This window comes from Abramis brama (assembly GCF_963993115.1).
Source record: "Abramis brama genome assembly, chromosome: 21".
NCBI classification, from domain to species: domain Eukaryota; kingdom Metazoa; phylum Chordata; class Actinopteri; order Cypriniformes; family Leuciscidae; genus Abramis; species Abramis brama.
In genome coordinates, this window is record NC_139983.1 from 22,296,906 (window position 1) to 22,324,673 (window position 27,768).

At 36.7% G+C, this 27,768-nt stretch overlaps 1 protein-coding gene across 3 annotated transcripts; it reads right to left on the reverse strand.

The window, feature by feature from the left end:
• Positions 1–212: 212 nt before the first annotated feature.
• On the reverse strand, positions 213–26,839 carry htr1d (5-hydroxytryptamine (serotonin) receptor 1D, G protein-coupled). 3 transcript variants are annotated; one of them, XM_084097853.1, is made up of 3 exons: positions 26,461–26,811; positions 3,339–3,476; positions 213–2,506 (listed from the first exon to the last, which is right to left on the reverse strand). In XM_084097853.1, the coding sequence occupies exon 3, from the start codon at positions 1,873–1,875 to the stop codon at positions 721–723; it is 1,155 nt and encodes a 384-aa protein (XP_083953979.1). In that variant the 5' UTR covers positions 1,876–2,506; positions 3,339–3,476; positions 26,461–26,811; the 3' UTR covers positions 213–720. The 3 variants fall into 3 exon arrangements, with proteins under 3 accessions (XP_083953979.1, XP_083953978.1, XP_083953977.1); XM_084097852.1 differs by lacking the exon at positions 3,339–3,476 and adding an exon at positions 24,328–24,396 and having other exon boundaries at positions 26,461–26,795; XM_084097851.1 differs by lacking the exon at positions 3,339–3,476 and having other exon boundaries at positions 26,461–26,839.
• Between the last annotated feature and the right edge of the window lie 929 nt (positions 26,840–27,768).

Here is a 27,768-nt window from a genome sequence, read left to right on the forward strand (position 1 = left end):
AAAACACATCAGGTATATCCAGAATTTGAACGTTTGATCATTATATGTTTTTCTTCTGCTGCATCATGTCCTGAAATGAGCCATGCAGCCTGAAGCCTGTTTTTCATCTTTATGATCATAAAACCCCTCAAACTCTGACATCAAAATGGAGGGAAGGAGAGAACTGAAAACAAACTTCTTTCAGACAAAAATACAAAACCACAACATTTAAAGCTTTTTTTTAATCTTATATAATGAACATTTTTATTTAGGGAGTCTATGCTAATGTTCATATACTTCTGCACGGTCCTCAGGGGGCCCATATATGCGTTCCTATGGGAACAGCAACCATCATTTATTTGTATTCTTTTTAAATAGAGTCTTTCATATTAATTTCACTCTGTTTCTGTTAAATAAGGCAGTTTATAGACAAGTTATTGGTTACAGAGACAGTAGAACGTTGCTCTCTAGCGAAGGATTTGTAATCTTAGCATGCATTCATAAACTACGAGGAAGCATCAACAATATGGCAAGATATTTTACAAGCTGTCTCATGAGAATAGTAATCTACATCGACCAGACACTGTATGCGCGTTTAGGAGCTCACAGAAAAACAAACGACAGGGTACGTAGGGGTCCTCAACAGCATATGAACAATAAAAGCTCACAGGATTCAGATATTTTCCGCAGAAATCCTCTAATTAAGTCATGAATGTGACAAAACAGGACAGGGGTGTAACATCAATAGCATCTTTTAAACTTAATGAGTTTGTGGAAGGCTTGCTTGAAGTCATCATTGAAGACAGTGTAGATGACTGGATTAATGAGCGAGTTGAGGTACCCTAGCCAGGTGAACACATCAAAGAGCACAGGATCAAACCAGCAGTCTTTACAGACCCCCATCACCAGCGTAAACACGAAGAACGGGAGCCAGCACACTATAAACGCACCCAGGATAATCCCAAGAGTTTTGGTGGCCTTCTTCTCCCGAGCGGCACAAAGACGCTTTCTTTCCAGTACGCTGTCAGCCAGCTTCACTTTCACACTGTTCGTGAAAAGAGGAGACCCCCCTCCCCCTCCCCCACCCCCACCTCCACCTCCTCCAGGATGAAGATGTCCCTCCTGATTTGAGGTGGAATTCAGCGAGCAGAGCGAAGAGCCCGCTGAGTTCTGGATGAGCTGAGCAGCGGTGAACCGTTTTCCGCTGGTCGCTGGTGTTTTAAAGATCCTGGAGCGAGCCGCCACGTAGATACGCCCATAGAGAATCATCAAGAGGATCGTGGGCACGTAAAAGGCGCCAAATGTGGAATAAAGCGTGTAGGAGATCTGGTCAGTGTTGACCATGCACTCTGTCAGCTCCTCGTGTGCCTTAGCCTGCCGCCAGAATAGAGGAGGCAAGGAGATCGAGACGGAGATCACCCACACTACGCCGATCATCAGCGCCGCTCGCCGCATGGTGCGCCGTTTCGAGTATTCCAGGGCGTCGGTGATGGCCCAGTATCGATCCAACGCGATCACGCACAGGTGCAAGATGGAAGCCGTGCAGAACGTTATGTCAGATGATAGCCAGATATCGCACACGATCTGACCCAGAGTCCAAGTCTTACTGACCGTGTACACAATGCTGATCGGCATGACTAAAATGGACACCAGGAGGTCAGTCACTGCGAGAGAGCCGATCAGGAAGTTGGCAGGGGTGTGAAGCTTGCGTGTGAGGAAAATGGTTGCGATCACAAAAGCGTTGGACAGAGCAGTGGCCAAAGTGACGATTGCTAGCATGGCAGAAATGGAGATCTGAAGGCCGAGGAGCGTAGCGCCGTCCCTTGACTCCAGGGTTGTGGGACTGACCGTAGCATTGATGAGGAAGAACTCATCTGAGCTGTTGAACAGATCCATATTGCATGGTTCACCAGCGCTTCATATCATCTATGCATGATTCTTACCATAAATGATCAATTATTCCATGAAAACCTCTTGTGAAGAAAGAGTAATTTAGTTTGCTGCTTTGAGATATTGGTGATGCTTTGCCTTTGTGAAGGTCATGGCTGATAAATGTGAGCAGTAATTCATGGTTGAAGATACTGTGACTGTTTCTGTTTCTTTTTTTGTAGAATATGTTGACACACACAGAAAGTTAAATGCCACAGAACAAACAAGAAACCGGCATTACCCTTTGTGCTCAAATTTGAGTTATAAAAAATATTCCTTTAGCCCTTAAATCACTGCTCATTATTTTCTTTATTGTCCCTTATTCTACCATAAAAACTGGAGATCCCACAATTTCGGCTCTTATGAACTGCTGGAAGACTTTTTTAATTTATTCTCCTGTTGATCTGCAAAAGCTCTGTTGTTTCAGACATACGGATCAGAATATTCCTTCATTCCCTGTATATCCAGTGATGGCTGCAAATGGTTTAGAGAGAGGTGATTTTGCAGTTTCCCAGAACACCAAAAGCTGTAAAAAGTTTTAAATATTGGCCACGTGAAGGTGCCAGTCCAGAAGAAAGGACTTAATCCAGGTGAAGATCTGGAATAGAGAAAAAGAAAAGAGAGAATTAAGAGTGAGAACTTTAGAAAACTGTTCATGATTTTAGTCTCTACACACGCAATAGTTGAACGTTTAAGATGCACCTGTGGAAATATACTGAGAAGATTCATTTTAACAATGCAAATTAGGCTCTCATTACTTACATTAGCAGGTAAAACTTCATACAGAATGATTTGGTAATGTTTTGTCTTGAACGCCAACATTTTCCTGGAAACGCGTTTTAAAAAGTGAATTTATTGTCTTAGAGTTTCATGTATAATAAAAATAACTGTATAATTCCCAGCTATTATTGCGAAAATGTCTTTGTAAAACCGTTTTATTTATATGTGTGAAAATGCATAAATGCAAAAATATAATGTAAATAAAATTTGAAAATGCTCCAACTGAGAAAGCAGAAAGAGCTCTTGTAGATTAGAGCTGTCGGACATTCATGAATCAGAAGATCAATGTTCTATTTACTGTAGTTTTTATTTATTTATTTATTTACTTATTTAAATTAGTGCAGAGTAGTTAGCTAGCAGCTGGAAAGAGCTATTTCGATTTCTAGAGCTCTTAATCTTCCTACACACTATTTTGCAGGATTACAGGATAAAGCCTAAAGTGCTTGAACATATTAAAACGTTAATTCAGATTTTTATTCTTGCAAAGCCAAACTCACATAATAAAATCAATTGTCCATGCTCAAATCAAGATACGTGCTCTCCTGCTTAAGATGCAAATGAAAATCATTATTTTTCTGATATCATCAATAAAAACCTTTTTTTTTATTTTTTATGTAGTACGTTTTTTCTCCATTAACATATTTCTTTACCCTGGGCTCTGCTTTTCAGACTCAAGCTTTGATTGATGAGTATCTATTGTGCCTCGAGGGGAAACCTGCTGCCACCATAGAGCTTCCAGAGTTCCTGTGTCTGACTAACAATGTGTCGTGACACCTTCTGGTTTTGGCCTGGTGAGAAACAAAAAATGCAGAGCTCACACATCACTCACATCACCTGCCAGCATCTTCACTTAAACATTAGCGGTCCCCAATCGGCTGCAGAGCATGCTCACATTTCCTATTCTTCATAGTTAGATGCACGCATGTACAGATTTACATATCTGAATATTTATAGAAAACCCTATTGCAAATCATTGCAAAACATGCCATGGCTCCGTACATGTCAAACTAGGTGGAAAAGATAATTGTGGTGCAATTTATATTCTATGTAATGCTGTTTAGGGCCAAGCACTCAGAATTGAAATTGAAATTATGCAAAGAAAACATGTCCACTGCCCCTTATGTATAAAACATGCCATTTCCACTTTTTATTGAAGGCATAAAGGTCATACATCCCAATAGGACCCAACACTTTTTCTGGTAAAAAGGTGTTGGTGTACCTAGTAGCCAGGATGAATGCAAAGCATCTCAGCGATGATGCTGCAGGTTGACCCAATAAATAGCACATGCATGAATTCTGGGTTCAGTACAAGCTCAGTCAACAGCATTTGTGGCAAACCGTAAACATTACAATACTCATCATTTCAAAATTATATACACCACTGTTCAAAAGTTTGGGGTTGATGTAGTTTTTTGTTGTTGAAAGAAGTCGCTTAGGCTCACCAGGGCTGCATTTATTTGATCAAGCATACAGTAAAAGCAGTAATATTGTGAAATATTATTAATTAAAAAAAAACTGTGTACTATGATGCGTATTCAGTGTCACAAGTCAACAAAGTCATCACTGTTGAAAACATAGTTAATATTTTTGTGGAAATGCATTTTTTCAGGATACTTTGATGAATAGAAAGGTTGAAAGAACAGAGTTTATGTGGAATAGAAATCTTTTGTAATTTTATAAATGTATTTGCTGTCAATGTTGATCAATTTAATGCATCCTTGCTGAATCAAAAGTATTACGGTAACACTTTAGGAATATCGTTCCGTCATTAATCAATAACAGGAACAAATGAGAACAAACTACTATTAACTAACAAAAAATTCTGATTAACAAATTAGTAAGTAATAGCACTTAATTGAACAAGGTAGTTCACTATTAGCTAATCAATAACTATTTTTTTCATACCCCCCCAGGGGACTACTAACTCTTTCCCTGCCAGCACTTTTGAAAAAAGTTGCCAGCCAGTGCCAGCATCATTAGCCCCTTTCAGACAGAGATTCCGGAAAATACACGGATAAAGTGACCCGGGTTCGTTTGATTTTGGTTCATTCACACTGCCAGTGATTTTCCGAGTGCGTTCACACACAACCCGTAAAAATCCCGTAAAGACACGTGACATCGATGTGACTTGTAATGTCTCAGCAGCATCTTAAGTTTGCTTATGAGCTGTGATTTCTCTCTCGAGAAACCACGCTTGTGCATTTTTTTTAAACTTGCGCATTACGTAGGCTATTATGTAGGCTACCGTTTCACTAGCTGGCGAACGAACCCGGTTTCAGCGTCATCACAACGACACGGCATTATTATGACCGCCGCTAGCGTAGCTAGCGAAAGCGGTCATATAGGGATTGTCAAAGTTTTTTTTTTTTTTTTTTTCGTCATCTACTGAATTTTTCGTCAACGATACCAGGGACACCGAAACACCGGGGAACATGAAATTTGGTGGGCATGTAGCCCCATTAGACTTTTACGGAAAAATTTCGTTTGGTCCCCAGGGGCCACTCCCCCCCCGCGCTGGGCACCCCCAAACCCAAAAAATGCAGTTTTTCCTAAATAACTACCTGAACCGTGGCACCGAGGATGAAGAAATTTTTATGGTATGTTGGTCTTAAGGGCCCACATCAACCTAGCCCATAATCACTCATTTGTGATTTGCGCCCCTCCCATAAAAAATGAAAATGCAATATTATTCTGCTTTAATCGCCCCTATCTTCAGTTGAGATGTTCAGAACTGCACCATATTTCATGTGTATGATTAACTTGACATCCTCTGGGGGTATGCTAAGTTTCGTAGAATTTCATCCATGGGGGGGTATAAAATAAATTCATTTATGTGCACATTTAGTGACTGTACACTCATCGGCCTGTAGATGGTGGTGTTGAGCGAAGGGTTGCTGGTTTAGGATGATACTGTCACACACACACATGCAGGAATACAAACAAACGCAAGCATGCACACACACTGACATCCACACGCACAGACACACACCCATACACACACATACAAATCCACATGCACAGACACACACACACACAAGCGCACAAACATGTACGCACGCATACATACACGCACAGACACACACACACACACACAGACACACACATACACAAACACACACACATACACACACACACAGACAGACATGCACATACTACTACTTTTTTTAGGTATATACATAAACACGCAATACAGCCAAATTGCTCCACGTCATTTATTTTTGTGGAAAGCCAGTGCAGGCCTGAGCGGCGGTCATATTTTGTACCGCCATGCAGTACATCTAGTTACGGCTTTTGTTCACACAGCGCGCGTTCCGGGACTGAACATGGCAATGTTACTAGGTCCCCAACCCGGCATCGATGCCGGCATCAATCCTGGGTCGTGTTTGCGTTCACACAGAAGGCATTCTGCCAATTTCCCGCCAATTTCCCGGGATCATCACGCTGTGTGAAAGGGGCTATTGTAACCTCAAAAGTTTACAATGACTTCAGTCATTACTAGGTAGTTATCATGCTTTTCACTTTAGATTACTGATACAAATAATTAGTAATTCCTTTTGAAGGAAAGAGTAACACTTCTGTCATTACTAGTGGGTTACACGATCTTCTCTTTAGAATTAATTATAGTAGTTCGGTCACACTTTAGTTTAGGGTCCAATACTCACACTATTAACTCTGACTTTTGCCTCAATAAGCTTTTAATTTCTGCTTATTAATAGTTAGCAAGGTAGTAGTTAACTTTAGGTGTTGGGTAGGATTAAGGGATGTAGAATATGGTCATGCAGAATAAGGCATTGCTTATAAGTACTAATAAACAGCAAATATCCTAGTAATATGCATGATAATAAGCAACCAGTTAATAGTGAGAATTAAACCCTAAACTAAACGGTTACAAGTGAAAAAACAGCAGTTACTGATTAGCTAATAGTGAACTATCTCATTCAACTAAGCGCTATCACTTACTAATTCGTTAATCAGCAATTTCTTGTTAGTTAATAGCAGTTACTAGAATATTAATATTGGGTTACTCATTTGTTCCTGTATAGTTGTTCAATAATGATGGTGCCGTAATTTCTTTAAAAATAAAATCTTACTGACCACAAGCTTTTGAAATCTGAAACACGTTGTGATAACATATTGAAACATATTGTGAGAATTGTGCAAAGCCTAATAAATAGAGTTTCAGATGGGGATTTAAAATCTACAAACTAAAGAACAGAATGTAGTGCTTTTGTTGTGACTTGTATCTCTGTAAAACAGTGTCATCATTAGCATATACTTCATGTGAGACGGCAGAAAACAACAGCGGATTATCTCCACACCAGCAGATCCAACGGGCTGCAAGCTAATGAGGCCAACCCTAGGGTATTACTATGCTCCAAATGTTGGCCCAACATTTTCTCTATTTTTGCTTGGTTCTGTGTAATTGGTGAAAGTCAGAATAACAAAATTATTTGGGTCCCAGGTCAATATATTTTAGGAAGGAGACTTTGAGACCGTCAGGTTAATTGAAAAAATGCTCAGACAACACAAAATGTGTTGCCAGAACTTGCCACCTATTGCCAGTACTGACCGAATGCTCACATAAAATCAAACGCACACAACAGTATAAAATGTCTTTGACAAATACAAGTTGACAATAACAAAATACAATTTGGACTTGACGGCAGAGAAAGGAAGTACAATGAATTACTTGAGGTCAACCTTGGACAAACTTGATAATTCAATCTTACAGTATAACATAGCAATAAAACAATATATTGACTTATTGTCAATTCTTTCTATTGTCAATTCTTATTGTCAATTGTGTCTTATCACACAATGTGAATTTGTGAAGTTTTTCTTTCCATAAATTACAATGGAAGTCAATGGGGTCCAATGCTGTTTTGAACCACTTTCACTGTATGAACAAATACAGTTAAAAACATTGTTCAAAATATCTTTTGTTTTTGTTCTGCAGAAGAACAAAAGTCATCCAGCTCTGGAATGACATGGGGGTGAGTAAATGGTAACAGAATTTAAATTTTTGGGTGAACTGTCTTTTTAATTACAAAAATAGGCAAACGAAAGCACACAGTTCAAGAACTATTGAACACTTTATTTCGATTGTACACTTTAGGCGTTCTACTAACTATAAGTAACTTTGCAACTACATGTCAACTAACTCTCATTAGATTATTAGTAGACTGTCTGCTTAAAGGTATAGTTCACACAAAAATGAAAATTGTCATCATTTACTCACCCTCAAGTTGTTCCAAACCTATATAAATTTGTTTGTTCTGCAGAACCAAATTCTGGAGAATGTTTGTAACCAAACAGTTGATAAGCCCCATATTTTCCCCCATACTATTGAAGTCAATGGTACCCCACAACTGTTTGGTTACCGACTTTCTTCGAAATATCGTCCTTTGTGTTCAGCAGAACAAACAAATTTATACAGGTTTGGAACAACTTGAGGGTGAGTAAATGATGACAGAATTTTAATTTTTGGGTGAATTATCCCTTTAATATCTGCTAACACTTTATTTTGTGTTCCCTAACAGTCAGTAACTTTGCAAAGTGTCAACTTATTCTACTAACCGAACCCTAACACCTAACCTGGCCTAACCGAACAGTCCACTAACAGTCTACTAATACTCTAATGAGAGTTAGTTGACATGTAGTTGCAAAGTTACTTAGTAGAATGTATAAAGTGGACCACCAAAATAAAGTGTAACCAAGATAAGTATTAAAGTCTAAAGCCGCATTTCCACCGCAGGATCTTTCCCCAGGAACTATAGGGACTTTGGGGTGGTACTCGGTGTGTTTCCACCGCAAGAACAAGGGTCTAAATGAAGTTCCGGGTAAATATTTCCTCCTCAGAAAGTCCCTGCTGGCGAGGTAGTACTTTTTTCAGAGATGGGAATCTGTTGCGGTGCGTGCATTAACAGTTGTTTGCTATTTGAATCAACATGGAGTTAAAAAAAACGACAGATGGACCGACGATGAGGTTCAGGCTTTATTAAGCTTAAATGAATGAATGAAATCCAGCGGAAACTGTAAAGTAGCGTCCAGTCCTACGTCACTGGATTAATTTACCTAATCTTCACGGTACTTTAGACCGCGGTGGAAACGCAGACAGCAACAGGTCTGGGGGAAAAATTTCCTGGGACAAATTGTTCCAGGTAATTTCGGTGGAAACGCGGCATAAACCATATGATGCTAATAAAAAGCTCAGAACAATTACAGTTATAGTGCTAGTTAATGGAATAAGAGAATTGTTTATTCTGTGAGTGGAAAATGTTTCAGGGATATCTGTATATATGGGTATATATATATGGGTATATTTTAATTTCTTTTTTTACACTCAATTTGTCTGCCATGGGTTATAGAACAAAACAGACTGTCATGGTAACCGAGCAGATCTTGATATTATTGAATGACATAAGTGTGTGTGTGTGTGTGTGGCATATCCTTGTAATTCTGTGTCAGTACTCATGATCCGTGTAACAAATAACTCTAACTCTTATTCAAACTCCACTGATGGATAACAATCTCTCACTTAAAGTTTTCATGTCCGGAGTTTGGCTGGTCTTGCTTTCAGCTCCATTTGTAATATGTCAAGTCTTCCAAAAACTTGTTTTTTTTGTGTGTTTTTGTTGTGACAGGCTGATGGACTGGGGACCATTTAGTCAATGTGACATATTACTTCTAACAACTTTTTATTTTGAAGGTTTAGAAGTAAAGCCCCTTTTACACCCTTTTCAATTACAGCTGCAGATAGCAACCCAACATGACTCAAATAACAGATTGTTTCTTGAAAAAAGAGCCAATCCATTCCACAGTCTCCAAAAAGAAGAAAAAAGAAAGAAAAAAAACTAGACAAGTTGGAAATTCAATTGATAAAATATATATATATATATATTTTTAAATTTAGCAGCAATTTATGTGCAGTAGAAAACCATTTATTTATATTTAAATAATATGTTCATTTTAACCTTAAAATTTTCTTTAATCAATAACAATATATTAAAATAATACAAAAAAAAGAAAATCGAACTTCATGAAGAAGTGATACAATGCTACATTTTCTGATCCTTCATAACAGATCATGGCTCCAATTTGAATGACTTAAAAAGACCCATGACCTCAATATCAGCTTTCATAAGTGAGCAGAGCTGAGGTCTTGAAATCTCTTCAACATGCATTTATTCGGGACATGTTTCAGTGGACGCAATGCGACTCTAATGCATATACTATAAATGTTTTCTGTCTTCTAGATGTGTAGGAGGAACATCGGAGTTAACAAAAACCATTGTGCCACTATCACCACTCTGGATGATTCATCAGGTAAGTACCATAGGTTCACACTTCTATTAAGAAGCACCTTTTGTGAGCATGTGATAACCGTAGGAGGTTGTGATTTACTTCTGGAAGGTACATTCAAAGTTGCTCTAAAACTTTTGAATTTGGGGACTTTTTCTGTACACATCTGAGGCAGATGTGATCTGATGAGATTTAGGATGTACCTTACTGAGTTAAACGACTAAGGGCCAGATTTACTAACAGCTTGTGCCAACGCAAACCCTCTTTTGGCATTAAAAAACTACTGTCAGGATTTACTAAACGCAGTGAAATATTAGCGCTGAAAAGGCGTGGACATGCAGGGTTATTTTATCGGCGGACCTTATTGCATATGCAGTTGTAGGACTTTCCCTTTCAGACGCAAAATTTATGGGAGGAGAGTATTTAAGTGAATCATACAAGGTGATTTACTAAAATTTGTGCAAGTCAATTTACTGGTATTTGTGACATTATTTAATGGACAAAGGAAAGCATGTCTTAAACCAGACGCTAATTTGCGCTGCTCTTGGTAGATTGGGTTGGTCATTATGGAAATTATCCGGCTGTGTCTGTGTTCTTTAATTGGCACGTCGACTGTAGATCACACGCAGAATTTACCACTCACATCTGCGCTTTTATGGGATTGCAGTCTCACGCTAATCTGCCCTGTTTAGTAAATCTGGCCCTAAGACACTAGCCTGGCTCCGCCCTCCTACGTACTTCCGCTCAATTTCATTTTCCTTCAGTACTACGTCTGGGACTGCTGTATATTCTTAGGTTTCCAGAAACAAATTTTTTGTAGGACCAGTCAGCGAATAGAGGGAGTGGCTGAGAACGATGGCGTTGATGTGATCACACACATGACTAGCGTTGGCCAATAGTGAGCCTACATGTGACGTACAACACACAGACGCGCTGCTTTATCAAGACTCGAGGAACAGAGAGAAGGAAATGAATAGTGGAATAAAGTCGTTTTTTTTGTTTGTTTTTGCGCACAAAAAGTATTCTCGTCGCTTTATAAACTTTATAAAAGACAGACATCTTATTCTAAACATAATCCTCTGATCATTCGGACGACCACACGTTAGCGATTGGCTATGGCAGATCCTGAGTGACTCTGGGCAGATCCAATAGTTTTGAACTTTAACAGAGAACCCGCCTTCAAGGAAGTAAACGTTTCTCAATGGAGCGAGGCCAGACTCTCTGTACAAATGAAATGTACGAGAGTCTGGTAGAACCAGGCTACTAAGACACTTCCTAAACTTCAAAAACAAAGTGTGTGTTTTTTTGTAAATCAAGCAGTTGTGGGCACCACTGTGGCCTGAGGGCAGAGGGACTGCCATTGTCAGTTCAATGAGGTGAGTTGGGTTGGCAAGTAGTGCAAAGACTGCGTTTAAGGGTAACATCTCAGCAGAACCACATCTGTATGACTTCATTGCATATGAACTGAGAAAACATTAAGAAAAAAATAACATTCTTTAAAGGCAAAAGTCAGGCAGAGTCTGTAAGATTTTTTGTTTTTGAAAGAAGTCTCTTATGCTCACCAAGGCTGCATTTATTTGTTCAAAAGTACAGTAAAAACTGTAATATTGTTGAATATTATTTTATTTTAAAATAATTGCTTTCTATTTTAATATATTTAAAAATGCAATTTATTCCTGTGATGGCAAAACTTAATTTTCAGCATCATTACTCCAGTTTTCAGTGTCACATGATCCTTCAGAAATCATTCTAATGCTGATTTGGTGCTCAATAAATATTTCTTATTATTTCAATGTTGAAATTATTTCTTATTTCAGTGTTATTATATCAATGTTGAAAAAAAGTCATACTGCTTCATCTTTTTGTGGAATCCGTGAATACTTTTTCAGGATTATTTGATGAATAGAAAGTTGAAAAGAACAGCATTTATTTGAAATTGAATTCATTTCTTCAGTCAATTTTTACTGGCCCCAAACTTTTGATCAAACTTTTCAGATGTTCAAGGGTGTCTATATAGACATTAAATGCAAAAGCAAGTGTGAGCTCTAAATGTGGCCCAAGGTGACTTTGTCCTGTATGTCCTTAACTCGTCAGTAAGTATTTTTGTGCTATACTTTTTCATTTCTTACAAGAAGTTATAATCAGGTCAAATGTTCACACTTCTGCAAGGACACATGTCTTTTCTTTCTTCCTTTTTTTGTGAAAGAATCTATTTTAATAGTAGTTGCTTAAGTAGGTCAAAAAATTGTAATACAAATCTACCCCAACTGAGAGCTTCTCTGACCTTTCTCTTCTCCTGTCAGGTCTGATAAGTGTTACATTTGTACCAAAAAAACACTGAAAAAAAAAATTGGTGCGAAGTATGCCGGCAGGCTTTACATGTCTCTTTGATACCATTTGACCTCCTCCATTGCTGCCTTTCATCATCTCCTCCCACTCTTGCCCTTGCTGTTGTGTTTGGCTTTGACTACAAGACATTTTGAACAGTGATGAGTGGACAAGTGGTATTATTTAGGACTTTGATGTGGGTAAAAGCCTGATGTAGAAAAAAGTACAACTGGAGTCTTGAATTAAACAGCCAGAGCTTCTTGTAAGCTACTATTATCCTTAGAGCTGCAAGGGCACTAAAGGCCACGATACACTCACAGTGAAGTTCTTTTTTGTTTATCTTTTTTTACTTAGGAGTAAATAGAAGTTTGAAATATCTGAGCAGCGGTATATTGCTAGTAAACATCTCGGGACCACCCACGCTGAGAGCGGTTAGAAAACAACAGTTAAGAAAGCATCTGATCATAGATCATGTGGATATTGGTGCGTTCAAGTCCTCCTGGGAAGTTCGTACGTACGAGGTGGGAAGTCGTGCTTATAACGGCATGTGCGTTCAAGTCACTTTCGTCGGAGCAAAATGGCGGAGTACTTTCTCTTAATTAATTACATAAAAATACAGTAAGGTTCTTAAACTCTTGTTCTAGAAAATAAAGAACAAAGAAATGTACATCAGGTGTACTTTGTATTTTTATGTTTTTAATTAATTTATGAAGCCAATGCCAACACATCGTTACATGTTGCATTGTTATATTATAATACTATCATATTCTGTGTTGGCGATTAGCTAACTGAGCTGTTAATAGAAAAGCCTGACAATATCACAGCTAAATACCTTTACGTATTGTGTATTCCGCCATGTTAATCACTGACACGCCCCCAACTCGTAAAGATCGGAGCTTAGAGAAAATCCCCAGCTCCCCACTGGTATTTACGACATTGTGGTGGCGTTCAAGTGTGTTCAACTCGTAAATACGATCTATACGAGATGACTTGAGTATAAGTTTGCGCAAGCTCTGCAATTCAGCACTCCAGTCACATCATGTGTATTTATACAATAGATTGCTTTAAAGCAAGCAGCTTTACGGTAATAAAGATAAAAAATATTCATTTTTACTATAAAGCAGCTCTCCAATGTGCTCATGTTGTTACTCGCTTCTGAGAAAATGAACAAGAGAAGATTTCCACATCAAAGAAGGTGGAGCCTCAGAGCACACCTACCTATTATGTAGCCACCATGGACCAATGGTAGTTTGGCTTTTACCAGCTGGAGCAAGCTTTTCCAGAAAGTTTGCTTTGGCAAGCTATTTCGAATTTCCAAAATAAACTCCAAATGAACATAATTTTGGACTGATTTAGATCGATGCTTTGTCAAACCAGTTTGTTCTTTGGTTTCGCTTGAAGTATATAAGGTCTTGGGGTGTGACGAGATCTCGCGATATAAAACTGTGACGAGATTTCTCATCGAAGTGAAAAGCTGTCCCGCCAATGATGGAGCGTGAGGGTGAAATTAGCATAGAATATGCCACCGCTACATTTACATTACAATCACCACTGTCGTTTTTGTTTTTATATATGGAAATAAAAAACATTTCATTCAGTTGGATAAATATCCAATCTGTCTCCCAATATCAGACCTATCTTCGGCTGGGCTGTGTAGTTCGGCTGGGCTGTTTTGGTCTCTGTTTGCTCTTACTTTGACCATGGTTGCACACTTATTGTTTGCACTTAATACAATTAAGATACAAAATACAAAAAAAAAATGTTATTTATTTTTGTTATTTATACTGTTTCAATTAAGAGGTCACACACAGCCTCAATCTGAAGTTCAAGAAGCTCACAATTCATGTACAGTAAGGTCTCAAGAGACTCACGTGAAATCATACAGGAGAGAAGCCAGTCAGTTGAGTTTGTGGTAAAACATTTTACAGTGCTTGTATATTGTTGTCTTTCAATGCATAATTCATACTCAGAAAGTAGAACTGAAATGACATTCATTACAAGATGATGTTAAAATATTTCAAAATGCACTTGCAGACTATTTTCCAGTCATGAATTTTGTCGAAAATACTGTGGAAAAATCTTGTCTCGTCTCGTTCTTGTGAACTCAATCTCATGTCTCGTCTCGTGATCTAAGTGTCTTGTCACACCCCTAATCGGGTCCTTAAGGTGATCCAGGACAGTGTGAGAGAATTCAGGCCAGTTGACGGAATCACAACTTATTGGTTCAGTGCTCCGATGATGCTATAACTAGATTTTAATTGTTTGTAGAAAGGTACTAATATTTGATTTAAAAAATAAATAAAAATGTTAATCATTTACTCATCCTCGTGTCTTTCCAAACCTGCATGACTTTCTTCTGTATCACACAAATGAAAATATTTGAAAAAATGCTGGGGTAAATACAACTTTGACCCAAAAAATAAAGACATTTTTCTAAATATTTTCTTTTGTGTAAACGTAGGGCTAAGTAAATGATGACAGAATTTTCTCTCTTTAAATAAAAATTATATAAAATAACATAAATTACATAATTATATATTTTTTTGCACATAATTTGTTGCTGGACATCATTTTTACATAAAAAAAACAAAAAAAAAAACATTATTGTTTATTGAAAACATTGGCAGGCAAGTGCAAAAAGTGAAAAAAGGCATTACTGTTGATCCCTGTAAGAAAATGAATATGGTGAAAACAAATCAAAAACAGACAGCAGCAATCAACTTGCGGTCTGGTATTGTAATTGACAGACAAGCACAGAAAATACACTGTCAACCTGCTCAATGCATCTCTGCATTTGTGTATGGAGCCATTCAAATGGATTTTTCAGTTCTAGTTGTCTTCGATTCTAGCAAGCAAAAAGCTCCAAGGACCAGTTCAATATCGACGGACAAGCGATGACCTTAATTTGTAGAGCACTATATGCAGTCCTACTGAGTTCTTAATGTGCTCTGGTCCAGGGTAAATTTTTTATTCCTTTGTAAGATGCTTTTATCTTATATGGTCAATTATATGGCAATAAATGCATGATATAATATAATCAGTAATTGGATATGTTTCTCTACTCTTTTACATAGTGCGGTAGTTTAGTTTTATGCCTGGTAATGCAGGTCGCAAACCCCAGATTGCTCCAGAGGACTGTCGCTGTAATTACTGCACCATAGGTCACTTTGGAATGAAAAGCATCTCATAGTTAACAACCGTTTGAACTGATAGAACTCTTGCTTAAGAAAACAACACTTCGACTCTTACTGCAGTGTCATCACGTAACTATAGTCTCTCCAATTAAAAAAATGCTCAGGCTTGCAAATATATTTTCATGCCCCTTTGACCTTTTCACTCTTGATGTGAATGTCCTGTAGATGCAATTCTTTAGATCTTTATTAACCTAACCATTAACGGAGGCCAAGAATGATAAGTGTGAAGATGTTTTTGTTGAGGCATGACGGCTGTTTGCTTTTGTGAATTAAATATTGAAGACCAGCTGAAGTGTGTGGCTTGAGTTTGAAAACTGGGCTTCGGACGAAACGGCACAGACTCCAGGCAACGTGCAATGCATTTGAATTATGGATTCGAGAGGCTTTATGAACACGGGTCAAATTATCATCAGAGTGACATGCAGAGATCTGTGAATATCAATAACAGAAAAGTCTAAACACACTTGTTCATTTGTGCTAATCAATGTATCTGGGAACAATCAATATAATTGTAAACTAAGGCTGATTTAACTCTTTAATCTTCTTCATTGAGTGGTTGTGATTAAATGTGATCCAAAGAAAAAAACTTGCAATTACTGTACCTTAAGAAAAAGCTAATTTGATTATGCAACCAGAATGATTATGCTCAGTACTTCAATACAAAGTCTGCATTGTTTTGCTCAAGAAAGAGCATTTAATGAAAGACATTTTCTTTTATAGTTAGAATGAATGTGTCAGATACAACGTATGAACTCTGCTTTGATCTGTTCATGGGAACGTCCTCAATCACCTCAAATCTGGAACCTTGCTGTGCAAAGCAGAAGATTCTTGTCAACTCTCATCGACTGCTTAATCAATGTCTCTACAACTACATTGAATCCAAATAGAGAATGAAGATCCACAAGCATGCGAGGGAAAACACACAGATTTTAGTGCTGCAATGTTTTAAAATGTAGTCTGTGTCTCGTCAGTGATAAACCAGATAAGCCGCAAAAGATCCTAAGCCTCGCAGTGTTCATGTGATTTTCATCTGTTGCCTTCTTAAACCTTCACTAATCATGTAAACCTCTGACTAAATTACATTGCAGAGCTCGGAATCCTAGGCTAAACAGTTAGCACTCCTAAAATAGCTCTAATAGATAAGCCTTCAACATTTCAATCATAAAATGTCTTTAGTTGTTTGAGGGTAGCTGTGAAGTGAATAAGTAACAGAGTAAAGTTAAAGAACTCAGAGAGGCTTAAAGAAAGTTCTGTCATCTTTTACTCACCTTTATGTTGTTCCAAACCTACATGATTTACTTTCTTTTATGGAACACACCAATGGACTTGTATACCTGAAGATATTATAGATGCAGCCCATATATATCTAAAATGTCTTCTTTAGCAATGCCACTGTGCGAACAAACTTTCATTTTCTGTAAAACAGAACCGCTTCTGGTTCAAGTCGTGATTTGTACGTGATACGTTAAATACAAAGCTGTTTTACTCAAGATGCCCTCAAAGGAGCTACCAAGGATGAGCATAACCGATGTCCATCACATTTGCAGGTTGACAAATGGTTAACACTGTTATTATTTATCAGTGTTTTTAAAGACCAACTTTGAGCGTTAGTCTATGGCAAAGATAATCTGAATTAAAAAAATCGGGGGAAATGAGCATGAACAACTAATCATCCAATGTCTAATAAAATATATATATATATATTTAAATTGGCCAATAACTAATTTGGGTACAGATATATTGTGCATCAGCACAGAGAAACAGCCCCCCAGTACATTCTTCAACAGTTTGAGTTCAAAGAAAAGAAAACAAATGATAGTCAGTCTTGAAATGATATAAGGGTGAGTAAATGATGATTTAAAAAAAAACATATCATATTTGCTATCTGCACTGTTCTTCACCCAAGCACCAAACTCTGGGTGAAATAAACCTACGGACCAATCTAAGCACATAAGGCTGAATTCTGACTTGTGATGCAGCCTGAATCATAATCACACTGTGTTCGTTTGTTGGCCAGAGGAGAACTGGCCTCCCGACTGAGCCTTGTTTCTCCCAAGGTTTTTTTCTCTATTCTGTCACCTGATGCAGTTTGGGTTCCTTACCACTGTCGCCTCTGGCTTGCTTAGTTTGGGACACTTAATATTCAACAATATGATTAATCTGACTGTACTGACGCTGTTGTGTGAGTACTGAACAGAGCTGGACGATGACATCATTTTTTCAGAACTGCTTTATAGATGACAAACTAATTTAATAATTGATGATCTTTACAACAGAACTAAATCAACACTGAACTTATCCTGTTCTCACTGTAATGCTGCTTTGAAACAATCTGTATTGTATAAAGCGCTATATAAATAAAGGTGACTTGACTTGATAAGGGGAAAAGATAATCTGTGCCTCTGCAGTAGGAAATTCACAACAGAGATCATAACAAGGTAAGGCTGACTGAATGCATCTGAGTGAACTCGTAGCATTTGTTTCTTTGAAGCATGTTTCGAAGCCACGTTCCAATCTTTAAAGTACACGTGTAAAAAACCAACCACTGAGACAACTTTTCAAAAATAATTACATTATAATAATGGATACACAATGGTGTTACACAGAGACACCTCTGGAAGCATGATGAACATGTTGAGTTCCTCCATCACGTCAGGCTTCACAGACCGCAAAGACTGCAGTGACATGGTGGAACCTGAGAAGTGATGAATTTTTAATGGTTCAGAAGAACAGCGTTCAATCATCTTTTCTGAGAGATTGGCCGGCACTGAACCTGAACCTGCTGAATCATAATAAGATCAATTCGGTTGGACTTGGGCTGAGTTTAAATTAAGCCACTTCTGAAGGTCAAGAGATGTTCTTAAAATTTCCAAGCCTGAACAGAATCAGGGTGGTGTATACAGCGTTTGTGGGATTTTCTCCTTAAAACTAAAGGCCCGATCACACAAAAAATGATAACTATAACGACAACTATATTAGCGTCCACACCAGCGGATGATATCATTCTGTTTATTATAAGAGTGCGCTGCAGTTATGTCGTCTGATGCTTTAAATGCTCAAAATCTTTAAAGCAGGATGGATTCTGATTGGCTGTCAATGTTTTAATTGTTCATCAGCTGGAAAAAAATATTTTTGAATGTGATTCCAACTTTATCATTCCTCTGCTTCGTTATCGATATAGTTGTGGAATGGACTCAGCTATTCTTTAATATTTGGAATGATTTTTAAATCTATATCTTTATCATTTTCATTATAGCTATGAACGGGCCTTAACTCTTACCATAAATAACAATCTGGCCCTGAGGGAGAAAAAACTTGTAGCTGTTACTCCTATTATACCCTGACAGAACCTTTAATTATTTTTTGCCAAACTTTTTCACACACATTTTAAGAAACTTGAAAAAAAATCCCCAAAGATATCCAACTTATGCAAAGCATCTTCAAGTTGCATCTGATGTGTTGAAAGAGGGCTAGAATTGAGAATTGTTTTTATATTTAATTCATGGGAGTGAACAGTAAAGTGGCACAATCCTTGATTCTTAACACTACAGACATACCATTACGTGTGCGAGCGAGCATGTGCGAGTGCATAGTTCTGAGTGCTGGCTTGCACGAGTTAAAGAAAATGCAGAGATTGTTTGTAATTCCTCGAAGGGAATGACTGTGTTGAAAGCACAATGGAAGACTGAGATAAACCCTCAGAAGCCACTCAGCACTCCGCACTGCACACATTATTCACAGAATATTCTTGGTGAAGGGGTTGATCCGATATTAAATTAACTTTGTTTTATTTCACCTTGATTTCTGGCTCAAAAAAGACAGAATCACATTAATGCATGACTAAATCATTTATATACCTGCAACATTTGTTGGAACATCATCTAAAAAATGAATAGTGTAGTCCCTCATATCTTTTAAAAAAGATGTTTTTTCTCTGAAATGCCTGAAACAATTCTGAAAAAAAAAAAATGTTGTTCCTACAGAAAAAGGAACTCATGTTTGTCATGAGGATGAGTAAATGATGACATTTTTTTGTGAACTACCTCTTTTTAGAGTAGCAAAAAAAAAAAAAGAGTAGCCAAAAAAATGTTTGTAGTGATTTTTTATTTTTATTGATTGTTCAGTGTTATGCTCTTTTAATTTTAATTTTCTGTTCAACAAAATTAACTATTCATGAACTAAAAATAACCTCATTATCAAATACATTTACTACCAGTCAAAAGTCTGCAAACCTACTCATGATAATAAAGCCATCAAATCTATAACACAAATGAGAACACAAATAGAATCAGCTCTGTACACTTGGTATTCTCTCAGTTAAATTCCACCTGGGCATTTGTTAGCTGCTTCTATTTCACTTTCTGATCCAACTCATCCATAAAAAAAAAAAAAAAATTGGTCATTTTAGTTTAGGGTCCAATTCTCACTATTACCTATTAACTATGACTTTTGCCTCAATAAACTCCTAATTACTGCTTATTAATAGTTAGTAAGGTAGTTGTTAAGTTTAGGTGTTGGGTAGGATTAAGAGATGCAGAATAAGGCATTAATATGTGCTTTATAAGCACTAATAAACAGCCAATATAATTGTAATATGCATGCTAATAAGCAGTGGTGGAAAGAGTACTAAAATGTTTTACTTAAGTAAAAGTATTGCTACTTAAGAAATAATTTACTTGAGTACAAGTAGAATTTCTGAAAAATAATGACTCAAGTAAGAGTAAGTAGTTTGCTGAAAAACTACTCAAGTTACTACGTTACAAAGTACTTTAGTATGTTTTTCTATTTTTATCCAAAATGAGGCAATGTTAGCAATTTGGTAATTTCTGTTTCATTCATACTGGAAGCCAGAGGGCACCCTTATAGGAAATCCCTATGGACATCAGATATCACTACAGCTGAATAACATGAAGATAGAGACGTTTTGACTGATGAAACATGAAGGCAATAAACACAATTGCAATGATCTGTGTTTATTTGTTGTTTTCAAGCCATCTCAAGTATTTTCGTAAGAATGATGTATATCTACAATGCAACGCTAATCGACATAGCCTGTATCAGAGTATAGATTTTTAAAAAAATAATATTTCTTTCTGTCTCACTGTGTGTTAAGTAGCCACATGGACCACAGAAGCAAGTTATTTCAAACACGACTGACGTGTATAGTGATTTTGGAGAAAAACATGATATTAATCTCATAAATTGTCATGTTTGTCACTATGCTAAGCAAACATACACTGTAAAAAAATTGCTGTAGTTTTGCAGCTGCTTGCCAGTAACTTACTGTAGATTTAAATTGATGTTATTTACTGGCAACAGTTTGCTCAAAGTTAAATGAACATTAAACATTAACAAGTCTTTGTCTTTACAGAATAAAACTATAAAATAACAATCTAATGCAAAGCATTCTGGGAACCAGAAATCTTCATCAACCTTTTTCTGTTTTTTTTCCTTCAGATTTTGTTTCCCAGAATGCTTTGCATGAGGCTGTTATTTTAGTTTTATTCTGTAAAGATAAAGACTTGTTAATGTTTAATGTTCATTTAACTTTGAACAAACTGTTGCCAGTAAATAACATCAATTTAAATCTACAGTAAGTTACTGGCAAGCAGCTGCCAGTAATACTGTAATTTCTACAGATAATTTTTACAGTGTATTTGCTATCCCTGTTGCCAAGAGCGATTGTTTTATTGCTAAATTTAAAAAGTCCACGTAAGATCATTTGAATGTTTTTTAAGAAGGGCAAAAGCAAAGAACAGTAAGTGAGAGGACTAAACAAAGAAATGTAGGATTAAAATGGTAAGGATGAAAAAGTGCCAGTAAAACAATAAAATAGGGTGCTACACTTTTACGTGCATCTAATTGACCGATAAATCATGTGATCTTATTTCACTGTTGTTGCTACATATGTTGAGGTTATTTCAGCTTTTACAATTTTTTTTACTTTTTTTTATTTTTACTTTTGGTGGAAAATAAATGTAGCGAAGTTGAATACTTTATTTTTATTCAACTCAAGTAAAAGTACCACAATTTAAGTAGAATTAAAAAAAAACAAATCTACTCAAGTACTGTAACAAAAGTATTTGTAATTAGTTACTTTCCACCTCTGCAATAAGCAACTAGTTAATAGTAAGAATTGGACCCTAAACTAAAGTGTTACTTTCTTTTTTTTTGGTAAAGAAGTGCATATGTGGACACTATGGAAGCTGGTTTCCGACACAGAATAAAAAATAAAAAAGGTAATTGCGAATTTTTATCTCACAATTCTGACTTTTTATCTCAGAATTGCGTGATATAAAGTCACAATTGCATGTTATAAAGTCAGAATTGAGAGATATAAAAAAAGTCAGAACTGCGAAGTCAGAAATCTTGCAATTCTGACTTTATAACACGCAATTGCGACTTTATATCACACAATTCTGACTTTATAACACACAATTCTGAGAAATAAAGTCAGAATTGCGAGATGTAAACTCGCAATTGTGAGATAAAAAGAAGCAATTATATTTTTAAATGTTTTATTCTGTGGCGGAAACAAGCTTCCATAGGACACAGATTTAATGTGTCTGCAATAAGGATTTATAATTAATAATAACATTTATTCATAATGCACTCAAAACTAATATCAAGTATTTTCATAATTTTTAGAAACAATTTAGATTAAAAAATGTTTTTTAGATTAGAAAAAGTTTTTTTTAATTGTCATTAACATAAATTTAGTTAAGCATGTTTAAAATTGGTAGTATACATCATATAGCAAGATTTACTGCAGAAAGATATAGTAACTTGCAGAACACATTAGCAGAATTGTGAAGGCAGACTTTTAAAAAACAATGTTATACCTTGTCTGGTAGAAATTGACTGCAATGGATGACCAGAAATAGAACAGAGAGGCAGTAAATGCTAATGATCTGGAGGTACTTATATATATTATGTAATCATCCATTACAGTGTAATGAACTCACACATTGGGGGAAAACAATTATATAATATGGTTCACAGAGAGAAAACGAATCATATCTGCAAATATTAGTGAGTTCTAAATAGTGAAAGAATCTAGAGTACAAGAACTAGAGTAAACTAAAGGTTATATTTTACATAATAATTACAGTAGTAAGGCAAATGAGAAACAGAAACTTTCAGAGGATTTGGGTAAATATATCCCAAGAGAAAGACTGCATGACGAATAATGTGAGGGGAATATTGCGTATGCCTCGTCAGTACGTTTTTCCTCTAGAAAATCCCAGATTAAGATTCTCTCAATTGGATTATGGAAACAGTTTCTTTCTTCTTCTATTTGGTACTGTGTTTAATATGTAGGGCACCAGAATAACCTGAGCTAAAACAAAGACTTTGACTTAAACTGTTGATGAATTACAAAAATATAATAAATAAATAAATAAAATCAAAAAGATTAGTTTGATTTTTTCTTTAAATACAAAAAAATACAGATGCATAAATTAGTCTGGTTGTGCCCTGCTGTATGTCTATATTATATATCTAGTCTATTACAGTGTATATATTTGATATGGATATATGCAAATATAATTCACCGCCAATTTAGTCAGAGCAAATGTGCAATCTCAAAAGCAAATATATAATTTTATTTGCATGTAAGATGTATACATTTGCTACTAAATTTCACTAAACTGGCCATCTCTGACTAGACTGACCAAATCAGTTTAACTGCTGCTAAATACATATACAGTAATGTCATACAAGCATCCTCTGAATCTGTCTTGCTAACAAAGTATTTTGTTCATTTACAGGGTGAACACAAGCTCAACCCATCTTTAATATATCCAGAATGAAATGGGTTCTGTGCAGGACTGAAAAGCGAATATCTGAATAACTTCTTCATGCCCAAGGCAATTTCACAGGCATGCATACTGCATGCCTGCATATGCATATGGTTTCATACGGTCCATACATAAATATGGTTTGAGAGTAAATGACATACTGTACAGTGTAACACAGTCCTATTCTGAAGTCCATTTAGCACATTCCTTTATTCTTAATGCATTAACACATCCACTCAAACATTCTTATCTTAGCAAAAGAAAACGGTGTATAGTCAGAACAAAATCACTAGAATTGACTTAACAGTAGTTTTATGATTCCCCAAAGCAAATTATAAAACATATGATCACTTAAAATGTACAGAAATTGTGCTTTCTAACACCTAAAAAGAAACGCTATAGCTATAAACCATAACGATTATGAAATAAACCCTTGTATATAAAATCCCCATCTACCTGCCATGACTCTTTATCTGCTAAAGTGAAGACCTGAATTGATTCGATTCTCCAGAGATGTTGCTACGGTTACACAAATGCAACATTCCACCGCTTGTGAGCAGATACAGAGAGACACATACTCGCGTGTGAGCAAAAAACGGCCATGTGCTCTCCTCCCTTCCCCAATCCTCTGCTTTCTACCTTCAATCTCAGTATAATTTCTCTCTTTCATTGATTTCATATAGCTGGAGATTGACAGCTCTCTATAGAGAATACCTATATGCGTGGATGGGTCAGGTTTTACCTACATTGTCACTATATGGAATGGATAGTAAAATCTGAAATCATAGACTATGAAGAGCACCCTCAGGTAAATGCTATTTAATATCATATTGGAGAAACTTATTTACAAATGCTCCAGTGCGTATTTGTATTTGCACTCTGGAGAGCGTCAAAGGGTTTCTGTTTACAATGTGTTTTTGCATCTTTGAGCAAAGAAGCCAATCACAAACATGTCTCAAACGCGATGGCCAATCAGAGGTGTTAGTGGTGTAAGAGGTTAGTCAGAATCCACTCACCTCAAAACGCCAGAGATTTTGTTCAATGCTGCATCCTGCGGGCTCACGAATCCTCTCATTATAACGTCACTATGTAAATAAGAAATTAATTATACAGTGTAGAACGCTTAATTGATTAAAACGGAGTCTGAGATTTAAATGGAGCACACTTTGCACGTGTTTATGCCAATTTACATTATTTTAGCCTACTTCAGATTACAAAATTTTTACGATAACAAAGTTGACATCAACGGAAAATGTAATAGTTGTAATAGACAACATGTTATGCTGGACTAATTTATACACTGCCAGCATCATGAAGTGATTATAATTCAATACATCACCATAACATATTATTTATGCATGACAATGCAGTTACCTAGGTATTATTTTTTTCCAGTTAACGACTCTGAATGGCAGACATTGATGTTTGTGTACAATTCTGAAATAGCTTTTTTAGAACCTCTTTACTGGTAACACTTTACACTGTGTGCCGTTTTTGCTTGTTTTTAGCTGCAAGTAAAGTGCTTTTACTTGTCCTAAGTGTCATCTTTTAAAAGAAACCATGGCTAGGACTGGAGTTTAAAGCATTCATGAATTGCAATCATTTAAATTTAAATTTAAATATTTAATTTTCAGTGTATGCTTAAAAATAGGAATGACAGAGTCTACTTTATTGCTCCTTTTTTTGTTGATTTGTAGTTTGATTAATTCTTGTGTGATTCTTTTATCCAGATTTGTTTTGTTATTTATTATCATCATTTATTTACTTCCTATTTAACGTTGAGCACTATTCATGTTTTATGACAGCATTAGCAGTTTGGTGGGGGCGGTTGTTGGCTTGTGAGGGACGCTTTCTAAAATCTCGCCTAGGGCCCCAGCAAAGCCTGGGCCGGCCCCAATGTAACTATGTGAAATGTTTGTTTGTAGGTTAGACAATGCTTTAATCCGAAAACAATTACTAAATTAAAGCCGTGAGTTCAAATTAGTTGAAATTGATTTCAGAAACAAACAAACTTCATGGTAAATCTTAAAAGAATAGAGGAGAATATACTCCTCCCACATACAAAACATTTGTGACCTAAATTGATCTTGACTCAGATTTGTGGTAATTAAAAAGGTTAAAAAAAAATAATTTAAATGAGTCATCACTGCAAAATAATGTGTCTGTGTATTTCCCACTGGATCAGGCTAAGAAAGAATCATGTTTCAGAATGCCTATGCAAATGTTCATTTTATACATCAGGTCAACCGTATGCTTGTTATTTGGGCAGAGGATTTACTCGGGAAGGTCACAGCAATCTGCTGACAATTCACGCTGAGCATCCAAAGAGCCAGCACATATGCTTCCCTTTCACACCAGCTATCTGTCCATCTCACACACTGCAGTTGTGTTGTGTGTTTGCAAGAGAGACAGATAAGGGAGGGTGACAACGCAGGTATAAGGAAGAGAAAGGCAAGAAAAGTGAGAGAGGAGAAAAGAGCAATTATGCAAATGTGATTGAATGGAGTTACATTGACCTGTAATGCTCTGCCCTTCATTCATTATCACACCACACCACATGTGAGAGTTTATACATCTTGACTGTAAAACTCAAACACACATTCACACTGATCATGGCCATGACCTTTAACAATCTGATGTTCTGAAATTTTCTGATGTTTCCTATGCCTATACTGTCTCAGGTTTGTATTACAGAGTATAAATCACTCTGGTACATGTTACCGGAGCTTTCTGTTGGACAATCAAGCTTAAGCTGCTACCTGTGTTTTGGAACATAGTTCCCGTTTCTACCTGGTGCTAAGAGCAAGCTGACAATCTTGGACCAGCAACAAACCAGCATGGTCATTTTACACCAGCTAGAAACCAGCTAACATGTTCCAAATCACAGCTATTTTTCAACAGGGTAAGGAAGGAGAGGAAACAGACATCACCTATACTGTTTCAACATTCAGCTACCCCAAAACAAGATTTACATCATGTGATAGTTTTTGTTAACCAAAGTTGATAAACACGAACGTTTTAATTGATCTACTGACGCTTAAATGTTGACAGATTAATTTTCTGGACGTTAAAATCTCAAGAGTAGGCTACATATACATTGCATCTGATGCAGACTGAGCAGTATAGCGTCAGGTGTTTTAAAAACTTACCAAGCTGAAGTTTTTCATCATTTCATCAGGCGCGAGACTTCAAATTAAATCACCTGTCCGTTTCAAGTCGAGTATCCAACAGAATGTGACGGTCACTTACGCTTTCATGTGCGTTGCGCCTTATCCAGCACAGTGGTTAAAGATCATGCATAGTTACTACGAGACTCCAAAGCCAGATGAGAAGACATATATCGTATCATTTCGAAAAGCGCAAAAGCTTTGAATAAAGTGCTCAACACATAAGAATAAAATATCTAGGCTATTTTTTGTAGTTAGTGCAAAGCGACGAGTGCGCAAGAGTACATTGTCCCGTTTCATGCTGCTGTCTTCTCTGCTCTCTCTTTCATCTTCTCTCTCTCTCTCTCTCTCTCTCTCTCTCTCTCTCTCTCTCTCTCTCTCTCTCTCTCTCTCTCAGAAGTCCTGCCGCAGCGCTGCTTCTACGTTCTCTGAGGTGGGGTTCGTCAGTAAATGTCAAAAAGTAGGCTATTTTTGAATTTCCTTGAAAGAGATTCTTTCTAACTATCTAATTGGCAAATAGAATATTAAACGTTACTTTCGCGCTCTTTTCTTGGAGCCAGCGGAGCGATCCCATGTTCACTTCTCCCTACGCACTGAGCAGGGGACATCTTAATTAGTTTACTTGATTTAAATGCTTTCATTTAAAATGCATCGTCATGAAAATCTCCGCGGGGTCCCTCTAAAGGGCGGGGCTTTGTGGGTCTATATGTCTTCACGTAGCCTATAAAAATTAATTAAAGAAATAATATATTATGTAGCCTATATAACGCTCAGTATGGTATCAATATGATATAGACCTTATTGAGAGCAGCGCCATGACAGGTATAAAAGCGAGGCTGTGATACTTTTCAATGGTATCCGCTGTAAAAAGCTAACTTAGAATTTTCCACAGCTCGTTTTTTTTTTTTTTTTTTTGTCTTCTGAAATTTCTTGGAAAGATATTCTTGCAGTTTTCCATCTGCAGAACAATCCAAAAGCACATAAAATAGTACAACCCACTGAAGAGATGTATGCGTCTGTCTATCCCTCACAGCCTTATTTTCAAAGATGAAAACTTATCTGCTGCAGTCCGTATCAATGGCTGTGCACATAGCACGGGATTGTTGTAATTTATGTAAAATTCAGCACAGATAGTTCTAAAGCACCAACCTCAGTTTACAATCATTGAGTATTGTGAAACAAAGAAAAAAAGGTGTCATAATATTTTGAGCAGATATGTTTAGTGATTTAAAGGCCCACTGAAGTGCCTTGAACCGCGCTTGTTGTTGCGACTTTCATTTTGACGGCACT

What these genes read in the sequence shown, in the direction of transcription:
- htr1d (XM_084097851.1), bottom strand. Translation starts at nt 1,875, where the DNA reads ATGGATCTGTTCAACAGCTCAGATGAGTTCTTCCTCATCAATGCTACG.